At 42.7% G+C, this 24,915-nt stretch overlaps 2 protein-coding genes across 3 annotated transcripts in view; both read left to right on the plus strand.

Annotated features, from left to right (window-relative positions):
• Window positions 1-74: 74 nt before the first annotated feature.
• On the plus strand, window positions 75-10,161 carry pacc1 (proton activated chloride channel 1). Of its 2 annotated transcripts, XM_088354427.1 has the most exons (8): window positions 75-154; window positions 229-460; window positions 3,653-3,755; window positions 3,862-4,077; window positions 5,682-5,973; window positions 7,288-7,429; window positions 8,206-8,313; window positions 9,725-10,161. In XM_088354427.1, the coding sequence occupies exons 2-8, from the start codon at window positions 431-433 to the stop codon at window positions 9,878-9,880; spliced, it is 1,047 nt and encodes a 348-aa protein (XP_088210553.1). In that variant the 5' UTR covers window positions 75-154; window positions 229-430; the 3' UTR covers window positions 9,881-10,161. The 2 variants fall into 2 exon arrangements, with proteins under 2 accessions (XP_088210553.1, XP_088210554.1); XM_088354428.1 differs by having other exon boundaries at window positions 111-460.
• Window positions 10,162-11,693: 1,532 nt separating this feature from the next.
• Window positions 11,694-24,915, plus strand: part of znf106a (zinc finger protein 106a) — a 32,361-nt gene continuing 19,139 nt past the window's right edge. The window contains exons 1-4 of the mRNA XM_088354426.1: window positions 11,694-11,790; window positions 14,405-14,478; window positions 14,804-14,865; window positions 22,444-22,638. Of these exons, the coding sequence (XP_088210552.1) occupies window positions 14,425-14,478; window positions 14,804-14,865; window positions 22,444-22,638 (311 nt within the window). The 5' untranslated portion in view covers window positions 11,694-11,790; window positions 14,405-14,424. The remainder of the gene's footprint in view (window positions 11,791-14,404; window positions 14,479-14,803; window positions 14,866-22,443; window positions 22,639-24,915) is intronic.

The following is a 24,915-nucleotide window of genomic DNA, read 5'->3' on the forward strand; positions in this document are numbered from 1 at the left end:
GTACACAAATCGAGCGCTATCATTTGGAGCCGACAAATGAGCGTCGCGGTGTCGAGCAAGGATGCGCTCCATTTCCACACGCAGGCGTCCGGTACATCGTTGGTGAATATTAAACGCGTTAGAGACTATTTTGTGACCAGAAAATGAACAAACGGTGAATTCTAACGTTACACTTGCGATTAATGTCGCCATTGATGTTAATTGTGTTTTGACGTTTTCCCCTGACAGGAAAGAGAAGAAGCGAAAGGAACGGAAGACCTCCCTTCCCACTTTTTTTTTTTTAATTTGCGTCCGTCTCTGTCACGACGGAACGCTTTATTTTTCCATTTAAAACGTTTCTAATCTTTCTAAAAATATATATTTCGAGTTTTGAAAATGTTGACAAAAAGTTGAGGGAGGGTGTTGTTGTGAAAAAAGAGGAGTTGACGGGATGCTCGGAAAGGAGAGCACTTACCGAGAGGTACGTCCTTTTTTCATGCACAAAACACTTTTAGAAACAAAGATGCTTACGTTTCTATTTTCTTATCTTTTAAAATGTATACTTATAATTGTTTTAAATCGATATAATTGTAAAAGGAATTGGAATGTGTCCTACTTGACGTCATGTGATCCGCACGCGCGCAGGAAAAGGCGCTTCCTGAAAGAAAACCTGTAAATTCCTCTTCAAACCCCCCCAAAATATCAAATAAAATTGTTTTAAATTACATTTATTTTAAATGAATTCAATGCTTCGAATGAAGGCAGTCTTGTTTTGCACTAAAGTCCAATACAGGTATCAAAGACAGTATCAAAGTCAAAAGAGGATCACCAATATTTATTTTGCACGTTACCATATTTCTAAGTTGTCTTTCAGGTTTTACATTACTATTCTTATCTCGTTTAACTCTAAAAATAACCCCAAATAATCCTTAAAATAAACTCAAAGGACTGCACCAATAAACGCGACTTGACTTGTTTGCCAAAGCGAAGTAAAAGTAATTTAAAGTCACGTGGAACGCGGGCTAAGCCTTTTCCCCTTTCACGACGTAATTGCACCTATTTTATGATTTAAATTAAAGGGGCAGTGTGTCATATTTAAGCACTCAATGTCACCGTATTGCAGGGGGCCACACGATAGAACAAACATTCTGTAGATTAAAGAGAAAGAAAAAGTGATAAAGAAACAAGAGAAAGAGGAAGGGAGAAGGAGAGAGGGTGGGACAAAGAAGAGAAAAAAGAGAGACACAGAGAGTGAGAGAGACAGAGTGGGAGAAAAGGGGTAGAAAAGAGAGAGAAGGAAAGAAAGAAAGAGAGAGAGAGAGAGAGAGAGAGAGAGAGAGAGAGAGAGAGAGAAAGAAATACAAGTACAGTGTCTTTTGTTCGAGGCACCTGGCTTTGGCAACATCAAGTTGACATATTTCAACCTGCAGCTTGTTTTTCTCTTGCGCTTCTCTGAGTGTTGTCTCGCGGGCCGGATTCAATCCCTTAGCGGGCCTGATCTGGCCCGCCGGCCGCCTGTTTGACACCTGTGTAGTATTGTGTCGCGCAAGCGAAGACGAGTGATAAAAAGCACAAGGAAGAACACACTCTACGGAGATTCGAAGAGACCAGCATTTTTCTAAAAAACAAAAAAGAAGATAAAAACAAGAAAGGAAAAGTCAAAAGATGAAGAAAATGGGTTAAAGAGACAAAAGTAAAAAAATTAGAAAAAAAGACAAACGTAAAGAAAGAGGAAAAAGAAGATTTAAAAACAAATTATCAAGATGGGGAAAAAAAGAAAGAAAAAGTAAATTAGAGCTTAAAGGGGGAAAATGGTCAAGTAGAAAGTGTCAGGACCAGAGCGGAGACAGGACCCACTTGCGTTGCGTTTCTCACAAGTTTTATTTGGAAGAAAGAGAAAGGGAAAGACAGATATTTGGATTGTGCTCCGAAAGCGAAAATGGATCTTACGTGGCGAGTGATGGCAGTGTCAGGGACGGAAAAAGCGTGTCGAAAGCCCGGACGGGAGATCAGAGGTGGTCAGGATCAAAACACCAATCGAAGCCGGGGACAGACGGGAGCAAAAAACTTGACAGGTGGGAGTCGGGGTCAAAAGAGGCTTGCCTAGTGTTTACTAAGGTTTGCAGACGGACTGACAAAAGGGGACAGACAGGACTGGATATAAATATTGATCGCGAGCCAATCAGAACCCACGTCAGTTGGCGGCAAAGGAGCGGGCACAGCTGAGTCACATCAGTAATCATGACAGAAAGAGAAAAAACAAAGGAAAAAAGAGAGGAAACACAGAAATAAAGGAGAAAAGGTGATTAAAAAACAGGCAGGAAAAAAGAGAAAGACGAATAAAAAAAAAATGAAAAACAAAGAAAAAGTAAAATAGAGAGAAAAAAGAAAAGGATAAAGGAAATAAAATAAAACAAAAAACAAGACAAATGGGGGAAAAGAAACAAGTAAAAAAAAGAGAAAAAAAAGGGAAAGAAAAAAAGGAAAATGGAAAGTAAAAGGGAAATCAGGGAAACGATGTAAAATAGAAAGAAAACAATACAAAGGAAAAAGCAGAAACAGAAATAAAGATAAAAACGATTTTTTAAAAAACAAACGAGATGAAAAGCAAAAAAAGAGAAGAAAAAAAAGTATGCCTGAATATGAGTATATATAAATGGGCAAATATTACACACTGTCCCTTAAAGTCCTTTGTGACATGTTTCTCCTTGATTGCCCCAACTAATCAATGACAATGAAGATGTATCTAATTGTAATCTGTTAAAGGTGAGGTGCGTAGGTTGAGGTGTCCTTAAAAAGTGTTCACAATGTCCAACTGAGTTCAAAGAGCCTTCATATATATTTTTAATATATAGTGCATTAAGCTGGACGAAAGGAGGGGGGACGATACTCGAGGTCTTTTTTAATTATAGGATGAAAATGGTGAAAGTAAGAAATAGACTGTTACCAAGACAGTCCAAATACCAACCTGAAGCTTAAAAGAGACGACAAAAGAAGAGTTTATCCGAGCGCATCTTAGAGAGACACTTTCGTGCACACGACACGTAAGCGTCTTTGTCGAGGCTGCAATGATGATTTCAGCCAGAAGATGGCCGTCAGAAAGTTTCGGAGCAGACCGTGTATCCGCCTCGCCCCAGAAATATGCACAAATAGCAGGGAAGTTGATGGAGAGGGAGAAGTTGTTTATTGATATTCGTTAGCGTTCAAACAGCGTTCTCATTCGTCTAAGAGACAATCAGCTTTCTTATACCCTCCGGAGCAGACACATCACGTCAGGAATAACACATGTTGCTTAGTGCGTCCTTTTGCGATGACGCGCTTGATTTTCTCAAAGTGCATGCTTCCAGGAATTGACAACCTTTTTTTCAGAACGTTTTCGTCCTCTTTCGATTCTCCAAAATTACGCGATTCCCAAGAAAATCGTTGGAGTCGGCCTGACCCAGCCAAATTCCCATCAGCTTGCAAGCTGTTCCAGACATTTAAACTCAGGAGAAACAAGCCTGGAATTTCCTGTCCAAACAAATGTGTCCTCATTAGGTCGATAAGCTCCGACTTCATTAATCCACAACAAAAATAGAATATTTTTGAAGTTACGGACCGTAACCTTTGAGGATCCAAATCAAGTGAGAAGGAAATGATTTTTTGTTGAAGTGGACGTAATCCATTTTTTCAGTTCAACGATGACGACAACCACTGTGAAGAAATGCGGTCGCCTGATTTTTTCGGCGACGTTGCAGAAGACCGGGACCAGGACCAGGACCGGAGCTTGTCGCCAGGTAACTTTTGACTTGGTCAAATATTCACACTGGGGCTTTAAGATAATCCTCAGTCACAGCCCTAACAGTGGATACATAGAGCCTGTACGTTTTTACGATTTTTCAGAGGAGGAAAACGAAAAGACGAGAGCGACGTCGTCGACACGCGTGACCAAGGCGTGTTTGAAGAACGTCCTGACGGTGGCGCTCATCGCCGTTTACCTTTTGCTAACGGGCGTGGCGGCCATCTTGGCTTACCAGACCATCTCCGACTTCCTAGAGAAGCTCCGACATCCCGTCATGTCCGTCACGTACCAGGAAGTGGACGCTTTTGCGCCGCCCGGTAGGTCGCAGGCGTTTCTTCGAACTCGTTTCATTGGTTCATTCCTTTACTTTGCAGAAAAACAATCTTTTCGTTGTTGTTGTCAAATTCATAATTGAATAATTAGTTGGGGCTTCATGCTAACGAGTTATGCTTACGGCAATATGCTAACGAATAGATGCTAGCGAGTCATGCCAACGGCTTCATGCTAACGAGTAGATGCTTACGAGTCGTGCTACTTCTAAATGCTAATGGATAAATGTTAACGGCTTCATGCTAATGAGTTATGCTTACGGCAATATGCTAACGAATAGATGCTAGCGAGTCATGCCAACGGCTTCATGCTAACGAGTAGATGCTTACGAGTCGTGCTACTTCTAAATGCTAATGGATAAATGTTAACGGCTTCATGCTAATGAGTTATGCTTACGGCAACCTGCTAACGAGTAGATGCTAGAGAGTCATGCCAACGGCTGCATGCATTCGAGTAAATGCTAACGAGTAGTGCTACTTCTAAATGCTGATGGACAAATGTTAACGGCTTCATGCTGACGAGTTATGATTGCGGCAACATGCTAACGTGTAGATGCTAACGAGTCATGCTACTTCTAAATGCTAATGGGCATATGTTAACGGCTTCATGCTATGCTAACGAGTAGATGGTAACGAGTCGTGCTACTTCTAAATACTAATGGGCAAATGTTAACGGATTCATGCTAACGAGTCATGCTTACAGCAAGATGCTAATGAGTAGATGCTAACGATTCATGCTATTTCTAAACGCTAATGGGCAAATGTTAACGGCTTCATGCTAACCAGTTATGTTTACGGCAACATGCTAACGAATAGATGCTAGAGAGTCATGCCAACGGCTGCATGCATTCGAGTAAATGCTAACGAGTCGTGCTACTTCTAAATGCTAATGGGCAAATGTTAACGGCTTCATAACGAGTTATGCTTGCGGCAACATGCTAACGAGCCATGCTACTTCTAAATGCTAATGGGCATATGTTAACGGCTTCATGCTAACGAGTAGATGTTAATGAGCCATGCTACTTCTAAAGACTAATGGGCAAATGTTAACGGCTTCATGCTAACGAGTTATGCTTACGGCAACATGCTAACGTGTAGATGCTAACAAGTCATGCTACTTCTAAATGCTAATGGGCATATGTTAACGGCTTCATGCTAATGAGTAGATGCTAACGAGTCATGCTACTTCTAAAACTAATGGGCAAATATTAACGGCTTTGTGCTAACGAGTTATGCTTACGGCAACATTCTAACAAGTAGATGCTAATGAGTCATGCTACTTCTAAATGCTAATGGGCGTATGTTAACGGCTTCATGCTAACGAGTTATACTTACAGCAACATGCTAACGAGTAGATGCTAACGAGTCATGCTACTTCTAAAACTAATGGGCAAATATTAACGGCTTTGTGCTAACGAGTTATGCTTACGGCAACATTCTAACAAGTAGATGCTAATGAGTCATGCTACTTCTAAATGCTAATGGGCAAATGTTAACGGCTTCATGCTAAAACACAAGATTCTAATTGAGTTAATCGGATTAATCGACCGATCAATCGACTAGAAAAAAAAAGGTTTCGATGGATTTTGTAGGCATCGCCTTGTATCCCGGCAACGCCCGACTGCTGAGCTGCCGCCACAATTACCACGCCCACGTCCCGCCCCTGGTGGATCCTGGCCAACCGCAAAAGAGCGACTGCGTCACGCAGGAAGTGACCTACGACGGGCTCTCGGCCAATCGGACACGAGTCGTGGTGGTCCGGGGACCGTCGGATGTCCGTCGAAAAGAGTTGATTTTCATGCAGTGGAGTCAGAACCAGACCCAAGAAGACTTTAGCGCCATCACCTACATGCTATTCGCTAGCTTTAGTGACCTGCTGCACAGGTTAGGTCACGCTAATAAGCGCGCTGACAAAAATGCTAACCGCTAATTAGCATGCGGACCGCTATCGGGGTTTCAGTGCTCGGGATCAGGATTTGCCCTTGATTTTTTTTCTAACCATACCCGACAGGACTTTAGCACCATTACCTTGATTTTATAGCTTTAGCGACCCTCTGCAAAGATGAGGAGCTAACTAGCACGCTATCTGCTAACCAGCTTTCCCTGCTCTGGATCAGGACTAAAATCTGAATTCTAATTCGTTCAAGCTGCAAAATCTTCGATCCGGCTCAAAGGACCAAGTGATTGAAGAACAATCTTATAGCTGTGACTTTCCAGCTTGCGTCGGTGAGAATTAACATTAAATTTAGAACTCAAACTAGACCTAGACTTTTAATTTACTCACGCTGGAAATTCATGATTCCGGCTCAAAGGACCAATTTATTGAAAAAATTGACAGATGAGGACTTTTATTACAAAGTTAGAAACTAAAACAACACAGAGTATATTCCCGACTGACTAAGAGAAGGCTTCCTTTAGAAAAGGCATCAAAAAAAGGCTCTCCCCCTGCCTTTGTCAAGACCAGAACGAAGACAGGACCCATTTGCGTGCTGAAAGATTTTTATACATTTGACTGTAAAGGATTTTGTACGATCAAATACAAATTACATTTAAATGCAAAAGATATCACTGGCTGAGCTGCGGTGCGGGGTCAGGGCACCTTAGTAGAAAATGTTGTTTACAGGAACGACGGGAACGGGACAAAGGTCTAATCAGCTTATCCAGACGCAGTGGGGCCCTGATGACGTAGTAATGCTCGGGGACGTTTTGACCATTTCAGACATCGAGGCGGGGGGGCTTTCCTGGCACGCCCATGGGTGGAGCCAGCCCATCAGCTTGAGGGAAAAAAAACGTGGGCCGGGAGAAGGAGGAGCAAGGCAGAAGCGGGTCCAGAAACAGGTCGGCAACAGGTATCAGGCAGGAGTAAAATGGGCAGGAGAATGTCGGATAGTGCGGAGCTTGCCTAGCTGAAAGTATACGTTCGCAAACAGTCTGACAGCTTCCTCTTGGAAGACGGGGTTTTAAAAGAGTCCGGGAACCAATCAACGGGGCAGTTGCGAATCAGCAATCATGACACACTTAAATGCATGATTATCAAAGTAATGATAAAATAATAAAAGCAATAGGTGTGAAATACTCATGCCACCGGTGGTAAAGACATACTCAGCGACACATTTTAACTATGCAACAATATTTTAGATGTAAGGTTTTGAATCCGGCTGGAAGGACCAAGTTTTGTCGATTCTGTGAATTTTCCAGCTCCGACAAATCCGATTTCATGAGGGACTGCGAGAGGAACTACTCCAAGTGGACCTTCTCCGGCGGTTTTCGGACTTGGGTCAAGATGTCCTTGGTGAGGACGGCCGGCAAAAGTTCCAGAACGGTGGAATTTCGACAGGAAGTGAGTTTGGCGACAGACAGACGATTGAAATTTCGGCCACAAATTCCACGGGTTAGATTTGCTATTTCTCATCTGTGTTTTGGAGTCCTCCGTCCACCAGGGGAGCTCTCGAGTAGCTGAGTATTATTTGCTCGGAGTTGAAGCAGTGTGACAGATACAGGACCCAATCACAGACGAGATTGATTCCAATTGCCCGATATGATATCGGACGGATGGGGTCGATACCGGACAGGAAGTGACAGACAGGATAGATAACGGAATATCGAAAATTAACAGGAGAAACTAGACGGGAACGAAAATTGGAGAAAATAATAAACAGGACAAAACCAGACGGAAACTAAACTGGAACCAGAAATTAAACAGGACAACAATAAACGGGAACAATACCGGACTGGAGATATCACAGGAAAACAGGATTGAGTCAGAACCCACGTCTTGTGGGGCAGAAGTTCGTTTGACGGGCTGACAAAGGAAGCAAGAGAGCGCTGAGCTCTATATAAACAGAAAGTCAATCTCTCAACGAGCTGCAGCTGGGGCCACACGGGAGGTGCCAATTGGGCACCATGGCAACCGTGACACACTTGGGCGGGGCCAATTGGGCACCACGGCAACCGTGACACACACGACGGGGCCAATTGGGCACCACGGGAACCGTGACTCACACGGGCGCGGCCAGTTGGGCGCCATGGCAACCATGACAGTATCGGAATGAGAATTGATGCATCCAAGTAGCAGTAGGGAACTACTCGACACATTTCTTGTGTGTTTTTTTTCAGTCAGCGGTGGTGAAATTTAACGACAAAAGGCCGGAAGCGGAAAGGAGTCAGGAGCTTTTCTTTGTGGTCTTCGAGTGGCGAGACCCCTTCATACAAGAAATTCAACTGGTGGGTTCCCCGTCGCCAAAAACCCATTTCGCATTCGTGCAACCCTCCATTGAAAAAAAAAAACAAGGACAATCTAGTTCACAGTTTTTTTAAATGAAGGAAACAGGAAACACAGGCGTAAAACAACACATCTGATCGGCTTAAACGAAGTCACGTGAATACATGGAAACGAATCTGATTGGTTAGACAGAAATCACATGTTTAAAGCGAAAAATGCCGGTCGCTAGGTGGCTTTATCCGCAATAAAAAAAGTGAAACTTTGTAACACAAAAGGTACAATGCTGTGAAGTCAAGGGAGGCAAGCTTGTGACCAGACTTCCCGGCACTAAAGCGAATGTGTGAAATACAACAGTTTTCGAATATTACACACAAAACAAAATCCCTGAAATTTCAAAAGTATAAATATTTAAAATATAAACTCTTCGTTGCTATAAAAAATGACGAAATGCAAAAAAAAACTACGCAATTTTTACTCATTTCGACAAACTTTTCTAAAAATAAGTTATTACAAAAAGCAAAAGATCAGCAGTTATTTTAAAGATCAAAAGTGTCATGAACCAGAACAGGATCAGGACCCAAACGCGTGACGTTCTCACTCAAGCCTTTTATTTCATGGTGAGTCATGCACGTTGGGCAGCAGTCTGGCGAGATTTATACCAATTGCCCGCGTTGCTATCGGACAAATGGGGTCGATACCGGACAGGACGGACAGACAGGATGGATAACAAAACAGGATATCAAAAATAAACAGGACAAACTAGATGGGAACGAAAACTGGAGAGAATAATAAACAGGAACCAAACTGGAAACTGAAAACTGATATTAAACAGGACAAAAATATACGGGAACAATAAATGTAGATGGTCTGCATTTCTATAGCGCTTTTCAAGTCACTGAAGACCTCCCAAAGCGCTTTACAATGTGCTTCACACTTACCCATTCACACACACACTCACACACCAATAGGAAGTCATCCATACAAGGCGCCTACCTCTTTATTGGGGGCATTAGGTATTCAGTGTCTTTCCCAAGGACACTTCGACATATAACACGGAGGAGCCGGGAATCGAATCTGCTACCTCTTGATCCCAAGACGAACGCTCTACCTCATGAGCTAATGCCGCCCCATCATTAAGAACAAAAAAATCTGAAGAACCGTTTGGGAGCTGGCTCTTTTTAGTGATCTGAAAGAGTCAGTTCTCTAAAAAGAACCAAAATTCAAATCACTGCATTATAACAATACAGGACAGGAAATACCAACAGGAAACAGGACGTCTTGCGGGGCAGAGGTTCCTTGACGGGCCGATTGGGGCGCCACGGCAACCCTGACAGAAAGATTGAACGGAGTCTGCTTGGCAGCAATCGATATCGTCATTTTTTCTCAGCCAAGAAAGCTTTTTTCCCTTCTCAGGTGGTGACGGCCAACCCGTGGTCCTCGGCGGCCATCTTGTGCGGCGTCTTCATGGCGCTCTTCAAGGCGGCTAACTTCGCTAAGCTAACCGTCCAGTGGATCGTCAGGATGCGACGGCGACACCGACGCAAGACGAAGCCGCCTTCGGGAACGTGACGTAGCGACCGGGACGCTTTCTGCTCCGAAGGGACGAAAAATGGACGTTCCCGAGCGTTCCGTTTGCAGGTTTCCGATCGAAAAACCGGCGGGCGGGTTCCCGATTTCCTAGCCGTTCTCGTTCCCGATCGGAGAGACGCCGATCTCGACCGGATTGCGGAATTGTATTCCGATCAAACGTCCGAATGGCGCCTCGTGAAAACATTTCCTTGAATTCTTCTCTTTCTCAAGATTTTTTTTTAAATAAAAGTTTCAAATAAATGAAAACATTGTAAATCAAACTTGGAATCTTTCCTTCATTATTATAAACTTCTCAAGCCAGAAACGGAGACAGGACCCAATAGCGTTCATTTTACTCAGTTTTATTGAGAAAGAGAGCCAGGCAAAACAGGTCGATGGCCGGGGCGGAGGAGCAAAGGCAGTAACGAGTCCAGAAACAGGTCGGTAAGAGGTATCAGGCAGGAAACAGGGCAAAACAGGTCGATGGCCGGGACGGTGGAGCAAAGGCAGTAACGAGTCCATAAAAGAGGTTGGTAACAGGTATCAGGCAGGAAACAGGGCAAAACAGGTCAATGGCCGGGACAGAGGAGCAAGGGCGGTAACGAGTCCAGAAAAGAGGTCAGTAACAGGTAGTAGGCAGGAAACTGGGCAAAACAGGTCGATGGCCGGGACGGAGGAGCAAAGGCAGTAACGAGTCCAGAAACAGGTCGGTAACAGGTATTAAGGCAGGAAACAGGGCAAACACAGGTCGATGGCCGAGACGGAGGAGCAAAGGCAGTAACGAGTCCAGAAACAGGTCGGTAACAGGTATTAAGGCAGGAAACAGGGCAAAACAGGTCGATGGACGGGACGGAGGAGCAAAAGCAGAAAAAGGTCCAGAAACAGGTCGGTAACAGGTATCAGGCAGGAAACAGGGCAAAACAGGCCGATGGCCGGGACGGAGGAGCAAAGGCAGTAACGAGTCCAGAAAAGAGGTCGGCAACTGGTATCAGGCAGGAAACAGGGTAAAACAGGGCGATGGCCAGGACGGAGGAGCAAATGCAGAAACGGTCCAGAAACAAGTCGGCAACAGGTATCAGGCAGGAATAAACAGGGCGGGATAATGTTGGATAGTACAAAGCTTGCCTAGCTGAGAGCATAGGTTGGCAGACGGTCTGACAGCTTCCTCTTGGAAGACAGGGGTTTAAAAATTGTCAGGGAGCCAATCAGCAACCAGGGCTGTTGGCGCCAAAGGAACACTTTAGACCTTTAGGAAATGCTGCTCTACTTGTGACTATGGCAGTATTTTTGTATCATAGTGTTACTATCGTGGTCTTTTTGGAGTATTTCTTTAGTATCTTTTTTTCATATCACTGTAGTTGTCTTTTTGTAGTATTTCTGTTGTCATATTTATATATGACATTATTTATCAGGTGAGTCAGCGTACCAACCAACCAACGTCGCTTCTTCGGCCATCTTCGATGGAGTTCACTTCGTTCTTTGTTAGGGACATTAAATCTGTTCCCGTGTGAAAATGTCAGCTTTCCTGTTCATTTTTCCCTCAACAAACGAGCGTGCATACATTGTTGGGTGAATGTAGGTTGTGTTTGGTTAAAGGAGTCAGTTAATTGATTTGAACAATTAGGTAAACACTACATTTTCTACATTTTATTAATTCCCAACAATTGCCGTTTTATTTTGAGCATTTTTGTCTGTCGCACCGGATGAAGAACCCTGACGGGGCTGCATGTGGCCCGCGGGTTGCAATTTCCCTCCAAAGCAAATTTGGAAAGCCTTCTTTCCGACGACGCAGCCTTACACTTGAACGCCTCTTCTGTTGCCATGCGTGGGTTCGTCGGCGCCGCCGGAGTCAAAATATTTTTAAATGAGGACAAAATCGAAGAACGAAGTCACTCGCGGTTGTCGTAAAGGTAAAAACCAAAGCAATCAATTCAAAATTCAATTAAGAAACAGGGTTTGAAAATGGAGTGTGCCTTCAAGCTGTTTGATTTAAGTTGCGTTCAAGAAAACTGGTGACCTGAGTGACGTCGGCTAGCATGCTAGCTGGATACTAGCCTAGTTTGTTGAGGATACGGTCAATATTATAACTACAATATTCACTATTATCATGTTAGGGTTTTAAATTTCCTCTTAGCGCAAGTTGTTTTATTCACATTTTATCAAAACGGCGCCTGTGTTATTGTTGACACAAGTGTTAGCATGCGATGCTAAGAAACATCAGCCTAAAGTGGATTTAACGGTTGTAACTTATCGCTTTTTTGTTATTCGCTTCATCGAATACAATAGTATTTGCCTCGAATAATTGTTCCGTTTGAACAAGAAAGTTCAAAAAGATTTGTAGCAAACGAAAACATTTTCCTGTTTTTCCTCGGATGTTTTGGCTTTGGAGTGACGTCACGGCGTCTTTGCCCATTTAGTCATGTACACTAAAGAAAGAACAAGGTTTGTTTTGGGTGTCTTTGGGAGATTTTTCTAAATGTGGAGATATTTGGATGTGCACTCAAAAGAAGTAAGGTCATATTTATATGCATAGCCCTTAATCTAAAAGAGTCTCAAAGGGCTGCACAGACCACAGAATATTGCAAACCACAGACTATTATGACTCCATCCCCTGATCTAAAACCTACATGAGGGCAAGGGAAAACTCAAAAACCTCAAGTCAAGTCAAGTTGTATTTGTTTTTACAGCCCTTAATCTCAAAGAGTCTCAAAGGGCTGCACACACCACAGATGATTGCAAACCACAGACTATTATTACACTATCCCCTGATCTTAAACCTACATGAAGGCAAGGGAAAAGTAAAAAACCTCAAGTCAAGTCCTGTTTGTTTGTGACGCCCTTAATCACAAAGAGTCTCAAATGGCTGCACAGACCACATACTATTGCAAACCACAGACTATTATGACTCCATCCCCTGATCTAGAACCTACATGAGGGCAAGGAGAAACTCAAAAACCTCAAGTCAAGTCAAGTCATGTTTATTTGCGACGCCCTTAATCACAAAGAGTCTCAAAGGCCTGCACAGACCACAGATTATTCCAAACCACAGACTATTATGACACTATCCCCTGATCTAAAACCTACTTGAGGGCAAGGAAAAACTCAAAAACCTCAACATGAGGAAAATGAAGAAACCTTGAGAAGGAACAGTTTCAAAGAGCTGCACAGACTATTGCAAACTACAGATTATTATGACACAATCCCCTGATCTAGAACCTACATAAGGGCAAGAAAAAACTCAAAAACATGTCAAGTCAAGTCATGTTTATTTGCGACGCCCTTACTCACAAAGAGTCTCAAAGGGCTGCGCAGACCACAGATTATTCCAAACCACAGGCTATTATGACACCATCCCCTGATCTAGAACCTACATGAGGGCAAGGGAAAACTCAAAACCCTCAACATAAGGAAAATGAAGAAACCTTGAGAAGGGACTGCACATGAGGTTTCTTTCAGGATGACCAGGCTGCCACAAACGTTGCAATAACAAATAATAAACAGTTATTGTCAACATAAAAAGACAAACATTTGAAACAAAAGAAGATTGAGAAACTAATACAATGATGGTAAATAAGAAGGTGTTTTAAAAGGCGAGGAAAAGTGGATCCAATATATACACAAAAGGTTTAGTGCATGTGGAAAAGAAATACTATTTATTGTACACATTTGATTTGCTAATCTAAGATTTTATTTGGGCTTCTCATGATAGAATATTCAAAGCGGTGGAACCTTTCAGAATAAGGAATTTATTTTAGGAATTCTTTATCCATTAACCTGTTCAAGTCACAGATTATGCAAAAAGAGAGAGAGTAATGGAAAAAAATATATATATATATATTTTAGAGAGAGAGAGAATGAAAAAAAGAGGGAAAAAGAGAGACAAAGAGGGAGAGAGAGAGACAGAGACAAAGGATGCATTGTGCAAGATATACAGTAATATGACCTCTGAGCCTTTTGTGGCGTTCCTCAGGGCTTCGTACTTGGTCCCCTCCTATTTACTATCTATGCCAAAGGCCCTAGGTGAGACAGAAAAGGACTGCTGCTATCCACATATAAGGGGCTCTTTGAGGAAATTGGCATTAAGTATCAATCCCAGGTAAATAGGATCGATTTGATCCGAGTACTTGCTCAGTATCGATAATATCGATATTTGGATCCTTCCACCCACCCCTAATTCAGATATCCTAGGACAGGAATGACACTTCAAATTAGGAGCTAGAAGCGTGTCAGAATGCAATGAAGAAGAAGAATGCATTGAAAAAAATAATAATAGTGGAAAAAAACTAAGCAGCGGCAATTAAAAAAAAAACCCAAAACAATCTGATACAAGAGTATCTGTTTTTTATTTTCAGTTTCATATAGCGACAACAAAAAGCGAAATGGGAATTGTCTTTTAGAATGTTAATGGTACCGCGAGCCGGCAATGTCTTGTAGACTGGTCAGAGAGCGGCCGATGATCTTTTGAGCTGTGCTCCTCTTTGAAATTAAGATTCACTTCAAGGTCCTTTTTTGTTTTCGTTTCAGCCACTTTGTCTTGAGTCAAGATGGCGGGCGACAGGAAGTGCATCCTCTGCGAGACGGTCCACGCCTCCAAGCAGGTAACCCCTCTACCTTCTTCCTATTTTCAACTTTTTGCCTTTCATCAAAAGGACTCCTGTTTTAGAGCTGCATTGATGAAATCATGTTATGGTGACAGCTAATCACGTTCTGATAAGAGCTTAGATATCAGTCTCCACCTGAATGTGCCTACCTATAACAAGTAACCTACCCTTTGTACGCTATTTCTTATTCACACACGTGCCTTCTTTCATATCAGACTTTTAAAAATTTCAATATTATCAATATTATGGATTCGCTGTCATGTCGTGACTCGTGAGTTAGCAGAGCTGGCTTTATTTATGCAGAAATCTTGTCTGTGTACAGGAGATGGACGCGCACATGAGGAGCATGCTGCACCACCGCGAGCTGGAAAATCTCAAAGGAAGGTCAGTCCATTATTTTGACAAATGTACATTCAATTAAAAAAGGCCAGTCATTACCCGTGAAACGGGTGACCTGGAGCTACAACTCGCCTCGGCTCACCAGAAAGAGACGGCTCTTTCGGCATCCAACGGCTCTTTGCATCGTTTTTGTTGCTTCATTCCATGTCGGACCAATTATTATGTCACATGATGCACAACGTGACTTAAGAGGTAGGAAAAACGAAGCAAAAAAGGCGAAAAGAGGAAGAAAACGAAAAAAGCTAGGGGAAAAAAGAGAAAAGGAAGTGTAACAAATAAAAGAAGAAACGAGAGTTCAAAGGAAGGTCGGTCCATTATTTTGACAAATGTACATTCTATTAAAAAAAGACTATTCATTACCCATGAAACGGGTGACCTGGAGCTACAACTTGGCTCGGCTCACCAGGAGACGGCTCTTTCGGCATCCAAACGGCTCTTCGCATCGTTTTTGTTGCTTCCATCCATGTCATACCAATTACTATGTAACATGATGCACAACGTGACTTAAGAGGTGGGAAAAAACAAGCAAAAAAAGGCAAAAAGAGGAAGAAAAGGAAAAAAACAGGGAAAAGCTAGGGAAAAAAAGAGAAAAGGAAGTGTAACAAATAAAAGAAAAGAAACGATAGTTCAAAGGAAGGTCAGTCCATTGTTTTGACAAATCTACATTCAATGAAAAAAGACTATTCATTACCCGTGAAATGGGTGACCGGTAGCTACAACTCGGTTTTTGTTGCTTCCATCCACGTCCGACAATAATGTAACGTGATGCACAACGTGACTTAAGAGGCGGGAAAAACGAAGCAAAAAAGGCGAAAAGAGGAAGAAATGGAAAAAACACGGGAAAAAAAAACAAGAAAAAGCTTGGGAAAAAAAGACAAAAGGAAGTGTAACAAATAAAATAAAAGAAAAGAGGAAACAATTGTTCACAATAAGTAAAAAGACAAGGAGGGAAAAGGGAAAAATCTGGGGAGTAAGAAACAAAAAAAGAAATAAAAACGCACACAGGGAACATTGACAGCAACCTTAACGAAGCTCCCCAGAAGAGGGCGCCGTTTCCTCAAGTTTCACAAATGTCGAAGTCAGGTCCGTAGCCCATTTGCGGGCCTGTAAACCTCTGTCATCAAATTCATCATATGTGACCAGTCATGTTGAATGAATGAATGAATGAATGAATGAAAACTTTATTTCGAACATTAAAATAAAAAGAGAACAAAAACAATAACCCAACAACAAAATAATGTTACACAATATGTTCGAAAAGGGGTAGTCAGAAGCAGATGCTTATTTTTTCTACCACTTCATCTTTCCTATTAAATACACCAATGATAATAACAACAATAGTAATAATATTAATAATAACAGTTATGATATAACAATAGCAACAATAACAACAAAGTTAACCATTCTTCTAGACGCCCTGTTCCCAATCTCTCGAATCACTCATACCCCATTTTCTTCATCTCTGTATTCCGCCAGGAATTTTTTTTTTGTACATTAATTTGAACAAGTGAATAGTTGGACATTGTTTGATCTCGTCTTTTAAATTGTTCCAAAGTTTGACTCCACACACAGACACACGCATACTTTTCCTGGTGGTTCTCACCTTTGGGGTTATGAATTGACTACAGCCCCTTAAGTTATAACTTCCCTCCTTCCGAATGAATCATTTTTGGGTGTTTTCTGTTGACCTTAAAAAGCAGTTGTGCAGTGAAAAAAATTACTAAATCATCTAATTTTAATCATTTGGACTGCAGGAATAAAATATTAGTATGATCTCATGTTGACCGCGGTACAGTATAGAATACTAATAATAATTCACCATTTGACTAGATGATGGCAGTAGCCCTTTGGCCACCTTGCACTTGGCTTTCTGTGAGAATTATAGCCCACCCCAGTTCTGACACGGCCATTGGAAATAAAGAAAGGAAAGTTGACTGTGAGGGCTAATTGAAGTCTTTTTTTCAACATAACCTAAAAGAACCAAGAAACTGTGGCTCTTCTATAGATAGATAGCTACTTTATTCATCCCTGTAGGGAAATTCACACTTTCAGCAGTATCCTTGTGTTGAAAAATAAAATAATAAAGATAGAGAATAGAAAAATACCCAATATAACGTTTTGCTACAGAGTATTAAAATAGTGCTATGGAAAATACACACTCTAATAAAATAGGGCAATATGCAAATGTGGGGGTGGGGTTTCATGTGGGCTTTTACTCCCTAGTGTTCATTTGAGCTGTGAAAAGCGATGGGTCCCAGGGACTCGCATGCTCAAAAATCTATGGGTCCAAACAGAGATCTATAATTCCTTTTCTGCATTAAATTATTGTTAGTAATATACTGATTCAAAGGGATCACCACAAACCTGTCTTTTTTCATTTTCTCCTTTTATACTTCCTTTTTTTCTTAACTTCTTTATACAACATCATCATTTGTAATCTAGTGCATCAAAGCAAGTGAGCCGTTGGAGAGCCGGCTCTCTTGAATGAGTTGAGCCGAAAAAGCCGGTTCTCTAAAAAGAGACGGATTTTCACGACACAACCCGAACTCGAGATCGGCGTGCGGACGAAAACTCGAACCGCGAGACCAAAACAACAATGGCGGATCTGCCTGACGAAAAGTTTGCAGTGCGGTAAATCTTTGTTAAAAAATGATCATGACAATTTCGTGTCAAAAAAGTTGCGTCCCGGGGACGCACGTTGATATGACAGGATGCGTCCCCAGCAAAAATAATGCGTCTAGGACGCAGGGTCGCGGGCAAACCAGAACACTGTACTCCCCGGGTGGAGTTAAAGAGCCTCATGGCATGAGGAAGAAATGATCTCCTCAGTCTGTCCGTGGAACAAGACAATATATATATATATATATATATATATATATATATATATATGCATATATGGATGTATATATAGATATTATATAGAACTAGACAATTCCCGCGGCAATTGTAAGAGATGTGATTGATCTGGAAGATGATCCCGGTATGTATATATAACCCCGGTTGTTAGCATTATGAGTAGGCGTAAAGTTTTTAGCTCAGAGAGATGTTTCTGTCATTTTTTACTTGGTTCTGTGGGGGGACTCCCCCCCCCCCAGCCCAACACTTTGCGAGCGGCGCACATAGCTGTTAGCATCCTCTCGCTAGCATCCACTCTTTGGGAATCACCATTTACCCATGTTAAAAGTAATGTGGGGTTGGGCCCCCTCAAACCACCCTGGGGACAGTCCCTGGTTCCTATGACTACCTTTGGGAAAAGCCTTGTGCTCCCCATTATATTGAATGGGCCCATGTATTCCGGATGGGAGACTCTCAAAATACATTAGAGCGGATGGGGACTTTTTTTCGTGACTCGTATCGCTGTCAAAAGACAAGCCATAAGAGTCCCGGTCGGGCCGGAATTTTTGGTACATGAATCGTTGGGTTACTCCAAAAGCTCTGGGAGGAGATCCCCGTTAAATTTCGGCGGAAGAAGATAGATATAATAATAATAATAATATCTCGGGGGACTGTATTAGTTGTGCCTGCTTACGGCACTTGGCAATGTAGTTGTGCCTTGCTGAAGCAATCACAACTAATAACACAAGGGACTGCCAGACTTGAAAAAGCAAACTGGAAACAAACGCTGGAAAAGCTGAAGGAACCGGAAGCGTTTTTCACGGCACAGCAGCTCTTTTTCCCCGCAAGTCAAATGAAAATGCTACGAAGGCGAGCTACGAGGTCTGATGGCAAACCTTTGAGGAAGGGTGAATGTATGAAAGAGTGTTGAAAGAATGCCAGGCTGACCCATTTTCATTTTGGCACATTTGGCCCCCCACTTCCTCAAACGTTTGGACACCCCTGGGATACTATAAAGAAATACTCCCCAAAACCAAAACCGGCACAGAAAATCCCCTTTTCTGGTTTTGTTTTTTTTCCATGACTGCGAAGCCCTCACGGTTTTGGTTTTTCTAGGTCAGGGTGAGGCAAGCGGGCACGTGCCAGTCAGGACTTGGCACGGGCGACCTGAGTTGTTCCAAGTGAGACAGGGAGATATATTTGGACGCAAACCGGCGTACCGGATACTCCGTACAAGGCAGCTGGCGTGAAGGGAATCTCACTCTCGGTTATTTTTACCCTGGAGCTGATAAAAAGTGATGAGGGCAAAGTGCAATAAAGGCTTTCCACTCAACTGAAGAGAACAGAATGTCAATGGAATTCAAAGCTGCCCCATATAGTACCCGTCGAACTTAAAGTGACATCGAATTTCAAACTAGTACAATTACCAATATGAAAAAAAGGTATATACAGTCGTATGCAAAAGTTTTGGCACCCCAACAGAAAAGATACATAGATAGATACTTTATTCATCCCCGTAGGGAAATTCACACTTCCAGCAGTCTACCCCGTTGTTTATTAACAGATGAACATGATGCCCTAGGGGTGCTTGTAGCGGAGTGGATGACGTCACGCCAGTCCAAAAGTTCGACATCCCTGCGGCAGATGGAAAACTTTTCTTTGTGTCCAGGGATACACCACCTCGTGTTAGCAAGTCCGCCTCCTCTCCGATTCCCCCCGGCTTTCGTGTCTCTGTTTAGCGGCGTTGAAGCCGGATAGCTCCGGGTAGCTCCGGGTGGCTACACGTTAGCGTCCGGAATGCTAAACGTGGGCCACGTTTCCGCAAAACACAGCAACTGCGCTCCCTGTGCGCTTCGATGTTTTCCACCAGCACTCGATGATCTTATTTGGTCGTGAGTTCGCATTTACCATATTACGGATGGCACCGAAGACTTATAACGGCGCTAGCCGCTTCGCTAGCTCCGGCTCTTCTTCCACAATAGGCCCCTTCATCACGCCGGCACGAGAATTCTTCAGGTCAAGGAGTTGAAATTCCTTGAATACACGCATTTTTGTGCGCTAAAACCAATGTCTCATAGGATAGAAGTAATCCATAGTGTAGTTGTCAAAACGGGAAGAAAAAACACCGAAGATAGGAGCAGACAATAAAACAATAGGGCAGCTGGAAAAGGCAGCCGCTCGTGGCAGCGCCGCTTTGATGATCCTCCTTTCGCAGAAATAACAGCCTCTAAACGCTACCCATAGCTTCCAATGAGGGTCTGGATCCTGGTCGAAGGTATTTTCGACCATTCTTCTTTACTAAACATCTCCACTTCATTCAGGTTTGATGGTTTCTGAGCATGGACAACCCGCTTTAAATCACACCACAGATTTGCAATAATATTTAGGTCTGGGGACTGAGACGGCCATTCCAGAACATTGTACTTGTTCCTCTGCATGAATGCCAAAGTAGAATTTGAGCAGTGTTTTGGGGTTTGTGTCTTGTTGAAGTATCCAGGCCTGGCGCAACTTGAGCTTTGTCACCGATTCTAGAACATTGTTCGCAAGAATCTGCTGATACTGACTGGAATCCATGCGACCTTCAACTTTAACAAGATTGCCAGTACCTGCACTGGCCACACAGCATAATGGAACCACCCCCAAACTTTACTATGGGTAGCAAGTGTTTGTCTTGGAATGCTGTGTTCTTCTTCCGCAATGCATACCGCCCCTTGTTATGTCCAAATAAGTCAATTTTAGTTTGTTGGAGAAAATGCAGGTTCGATCATCGTTTAAGTCTTCTCTTACGTGATTTAATCAAGTACACGGAGGCTTGCCATGAGGGGGAGCTCTTTATTGCGTCATCCCAAAGAACTCAGCAAACTCCAGACATAACTATTCTTTTATAGCTTCAATTTGAGTACAACCCAAGAGGCGGCGGAGATCTCACGTAACAACAAGGAAGATGCTGTCGTACCCTTATTAGGACATGTTGTTGAGTTTATGCCAGTTTGTCACCTTGCCCTTCACCGTTATCTGTTGTCCTCCTGTGAGGAGGATTGTTGAAACTAATTTGTCCTTCGATACTTTCCCGAGATGTGAACAACATTTCTCACAACTGTAAGCAAGTCTTTCTACATTTCTTTCTAAATGTATGCCAATCTATTCTACAAATGCAAGTCTATTTTCCACAACAAGTTTCATCAGCACCTTATTCCGGAATAAAGCCGACTTGTCCAAATGTACTTTAGCATACATCAAGCGACTCGGTTTGTGGCATGTGCGCAGAAAAAGCTTCTGTCCCATTACTCTACCATACAGCATCTCTTTGTGCAAAGTGCGCTGAACAGTTGAACGATGTGCAGCGACACCATCTGCAGCAAGATCATGTTGTAGGTCTTTGGAGCTGGTCTGTGGGTTGAGTTTGAATGTTCTCAAACATGACTTCGATAATGTGGTGTCCTCGTTTGCAGTATTTTGTGACATTGTAGCAAAAGAACTTTGCTTGCACCTTGTTTTGAAACCGTGATATAGGACAAAAAGTATACGGTACCCCCCGTCTCGATTACTGTAATGCACTACTCTCTGGTCTCTCGAAGTCCAAAATCAAGAGCCTTCAGCTGGTACAAACATGACTTAAATAATTTGGTGTCCTCGTTTGCAGTATTTTGTGACATTTTAGCAACAAAACTTTGCTTGCACCTTGTTTTGAAACTATGATATAGGACAAAAAGTATACGGTACCTCCCGTCTCGATTACTGTAACGCACTACTCTCCGGTCTCTCGAAGTCAAAAATCAAGAGCCTTCAGCTGGTACAAACATGACTTAAATAATTTGGTGTCCTCGTTTGCAGTATTTTGTGACATTTTAGCAAAATAACTTTGCTTGCACCTTGTTTTGAAACCATGATACAGGACAAAAAGTATATGGTATTGAGGGAGACACATTTTAAGTGGTTTATTTCTATTGATATGGGACACAGGCTATGGCATTCTTGGTATGTCATAGACTTTAACGATCAGCGCAATTTGTTTTACTGTTTGATGAAGAATTAGCTTTTATCTGGAGAGTGTGTTCGGCGGTTTTCCTGTATTTTGTCTAAAGATATCTGGTATGGCTCCATCCAAAAATAAATCTTTATATTTTTGCTTTTATGGCTCTGGGTCAAAAAGGTCCTCCACCCCTGCACTGCCCCTTTAAGAAATTCATTGTAGTCTTCCTGACTTGCATGAAAGTAGGTCACAATTTGGCTTCAGAGTTGGAAGCTCAAAGGGTGAGAAGACAACTGCAAAAAAAGATCATGTGACATATTTCACAGAGGTCAAAGGTAGTGAGCAGCTGTCCGGCTCAGATGTCTCTTTTGCGATTGGTCCGTTTGACGGGCAGGAGGCGGGCAGTGGAGGGGGGTTCTGATACTTCCCCGAAGGTGGTCCGAAAGAGTTTCAGAGCGCAGCGGGCGCCGTCACGGCCGAGCCTTCTTGAGCGGCCGGCTCCGTTAGCTTATGGCCGCTCGGTCTTCTTCCTCACCTGCTAGATAACTTTTAGGATCAGGAAGATTTTTGTTCATTTTTGACACCAGATCAAATTAAGTTAGCCACCTCCTGATCCGCGACCGATAGACAATTCGACGACTAGATGAAATAAAGCGGGGATTGTCGAGTCTTCTCCTCTCCCGACAGCCGACGTTATTCGAAATCATGCCGGAAGGAAGCATTGAGCGCCCCCTGTCGCCTTTTGCGCCCGGCAGGGACTGCGGGCACGAGTGCCGCCTGTGCCAGGTGACGCTGGGCACTTTGACGGAATACGCCGGGCACATCTCCAGCCCGGCCCACAAGCAGAAGGTGGACCGGGAGAAGAACCAGCCGGGCCACGTCCACCGACAAGAAGACTACTTCGACCGATCGCTGGTGGAGCTGGTCCGCAAGAGAAAAGAACACATCCGGTAAGAGACCGGGTTCGTACGGGTGCTTGAAATCCTTAGAAATGCAAGAAGGCCAGGAAAAGGCGTGAATTTTGTTTTGTTTGCTAACATGACACCCACACGCCTGCTCTCGGTCTTTATGGCGTCGTGATGTGAAGCGTCACCGCCCTCTACTGGTCGTACCCGGAGCACAGCTCTATTTAGAAAACCGGCTCTTTGGCTTTCAAACGGCTCCCAAGATTTTTTATTTTATTTTTAAATAATAATAAAACATGATGCGCTAAATCAGGGGTGTCAAACTCATTTTAACTCGGGGGCCACACGATAGAACAAACATTCTGTCGGGGGCCGGACGAGTAGATTAAAGAGAAAGAAAAAGAGAGATAAAGAAATGAGAGAAAGAGGGAGGGAAAAGGAGAGAGGGCGAGACAAAGAAAGAAAAAGAGAGAGAGCGAGAGAGCCTGAGAAACAAAAGATAAAAAGTCGTGAGAGAGGGAGAAAGAAATCCAAAGAGAAATAGAAAGACAGGAGAGAAAAGAGAAAAGAAAGCATGAAGGGTATGAAGAGATAGAGAGAAAAGGAAGTTAGAGGAAAAGAGGTTAAAAGACACTGAGAGAGAAAGAGACAAAGAGCAACAAAGGAAGAGAAAAAGAGACACAGAGAGTGAAAGAGACAGACAGAGAGTGGGAGAAAGGGGTGGAAAAGAAGGAGAGAGAGAGAGAGAGAAAAAAAAAATACAAGTAGAGTGTCTTTGTGAGAGGCACCTTTCTTTAGCAACATCAAGTGGACATATTTCAACCTGCAGCTTGTTTTTCTCTTGTGCTTCTCTGAGTTTTGTCTCGCGGGCCGGATTCAATCCCTTAGCGGGCCTGATCTGGCTCGCGGGCCGCCTGTTTGGCACCTGTGATTTAGAATACCGGCTCTTTTTTTGTTTTTTAATAATAATAATAATAATGAAACCTGATGCGCTAAATGGTTTAATAACTTTTTTTTCTGCAAAACAAACAAAATATAAAAATTTAAATTTTTAATATTTGAAGGACGATGCCAGAAAATAGAAGAAATATGGTGCTTATGGTCACTTTGAGTCTCCATAGTTTGCATTCTCCTTTGTGCTTCGTTGCGCTCGTTTTGAGTTGCGCGACACAATACGAGAAGTCATTGATCCACGCTGGTTTTTTTAACTTTCATATCAAGGCCGCAATTGGCCCCCAGGCCCTGAGTTTAAACCCCCGAGTTATAAGCACCTATCGTTTTCCAAAACTTGCGGAAAATGCCCCCGATAAGAATAATATCCATAATATATACTTTATAAAGGATTTTCTTTCCTGTTTTTCCATATTTTGTAAAGATTTATCGAAAAGATGCCCAATACATAGATGAACTAAATCACGGGTGTCAAACAGGCGGCCCGCGGGCCGGATCAGGCCCACTAAGGGGTTGAATCCCGGCCCGCGAGACAACGCTGAGGGAAGCGCAAGAGAAAAACGAGCTGCAGGTTAAAATATGTCCACTTGATGTTGCCAAAGCCAGATGCCTCTCATAAAGACGCTGTACTTGTATTTCTACTTGTATATCTCTCTCTCTCTCTCTTTCTGTCTCTGTCTCTGTCTCTTTCTTTCTTCCTTCCTTCTTCTCTCACTCTATCTCTCTCTTTCACTCTCTGTTTCTTTTTCTCTTTTTTTGTTCCTCTTTGTCTCTCTCTCTGTGTCTTTTTACCTTCTTTTGCTCTCTCTTCTTTTTTTCCTTTTCTCACTCTTTCTCTCTCTCTCCCTTTCTTTCACCCCTCTCTCTTTCTTTCTCTCTCTCTCTTTCTTTCTCCATTCGTCTCTCACTCTCTCTTTCACTCTCTCTTTTGCTTTTTCTTTTTTTCCCTCTTTGTCTCTTTCTGTGTGTCTTTTTACCTTCTTTTGCTCTCTTCATTTTTTCCTTATCTCTCTCTCTTTCTCTCTCTCTCTCTCACTTTCTACTTCTCTCTTTCTACCCTTCTGTCTTTCCTCGTTTCTCTCTTTCTCTCTCTTTCTTTCTGGGTTTCTTTCTTTCTCTCTTTATTTCCCCCTCCCTCACTATTTCTCTTATCTTTTTTGTTTCTCTCTCTCTCTCTCTCTCTCTCTCTCTCTCTTTCTCTCTCTCTCTCTCTCTCTTTATCCCTTTCTCTCTTTCCTTGTCCAACACTCTCTCTTTTTTTCTCCCTCTCCTTCTCTTATTTCTTTCTTTTTTTTCTCCTTTTTTCTATCGTGTGGCCCCCGAATTAAAATAAGTTTGACACTCCTGAGCTAAATAAAGATGTGGCCTACT

The sequence above is a fragment of the Urocampus carinirostris genome, chromosome 15 (genome assembly GCF_059441175.1).
Source record: "Urocampus carinirostris isolate Australia breed hairy pipefish chromosome 15, RoL_Ucar_1.0, whole genome shotgun sequence".
Lineage (NCBI taxonomy): Eukaryota > Metazoa > Chordata > Actinopteri > Syngnathiformes > Syngnathidae > Urocampus > Urocampus carinirostris.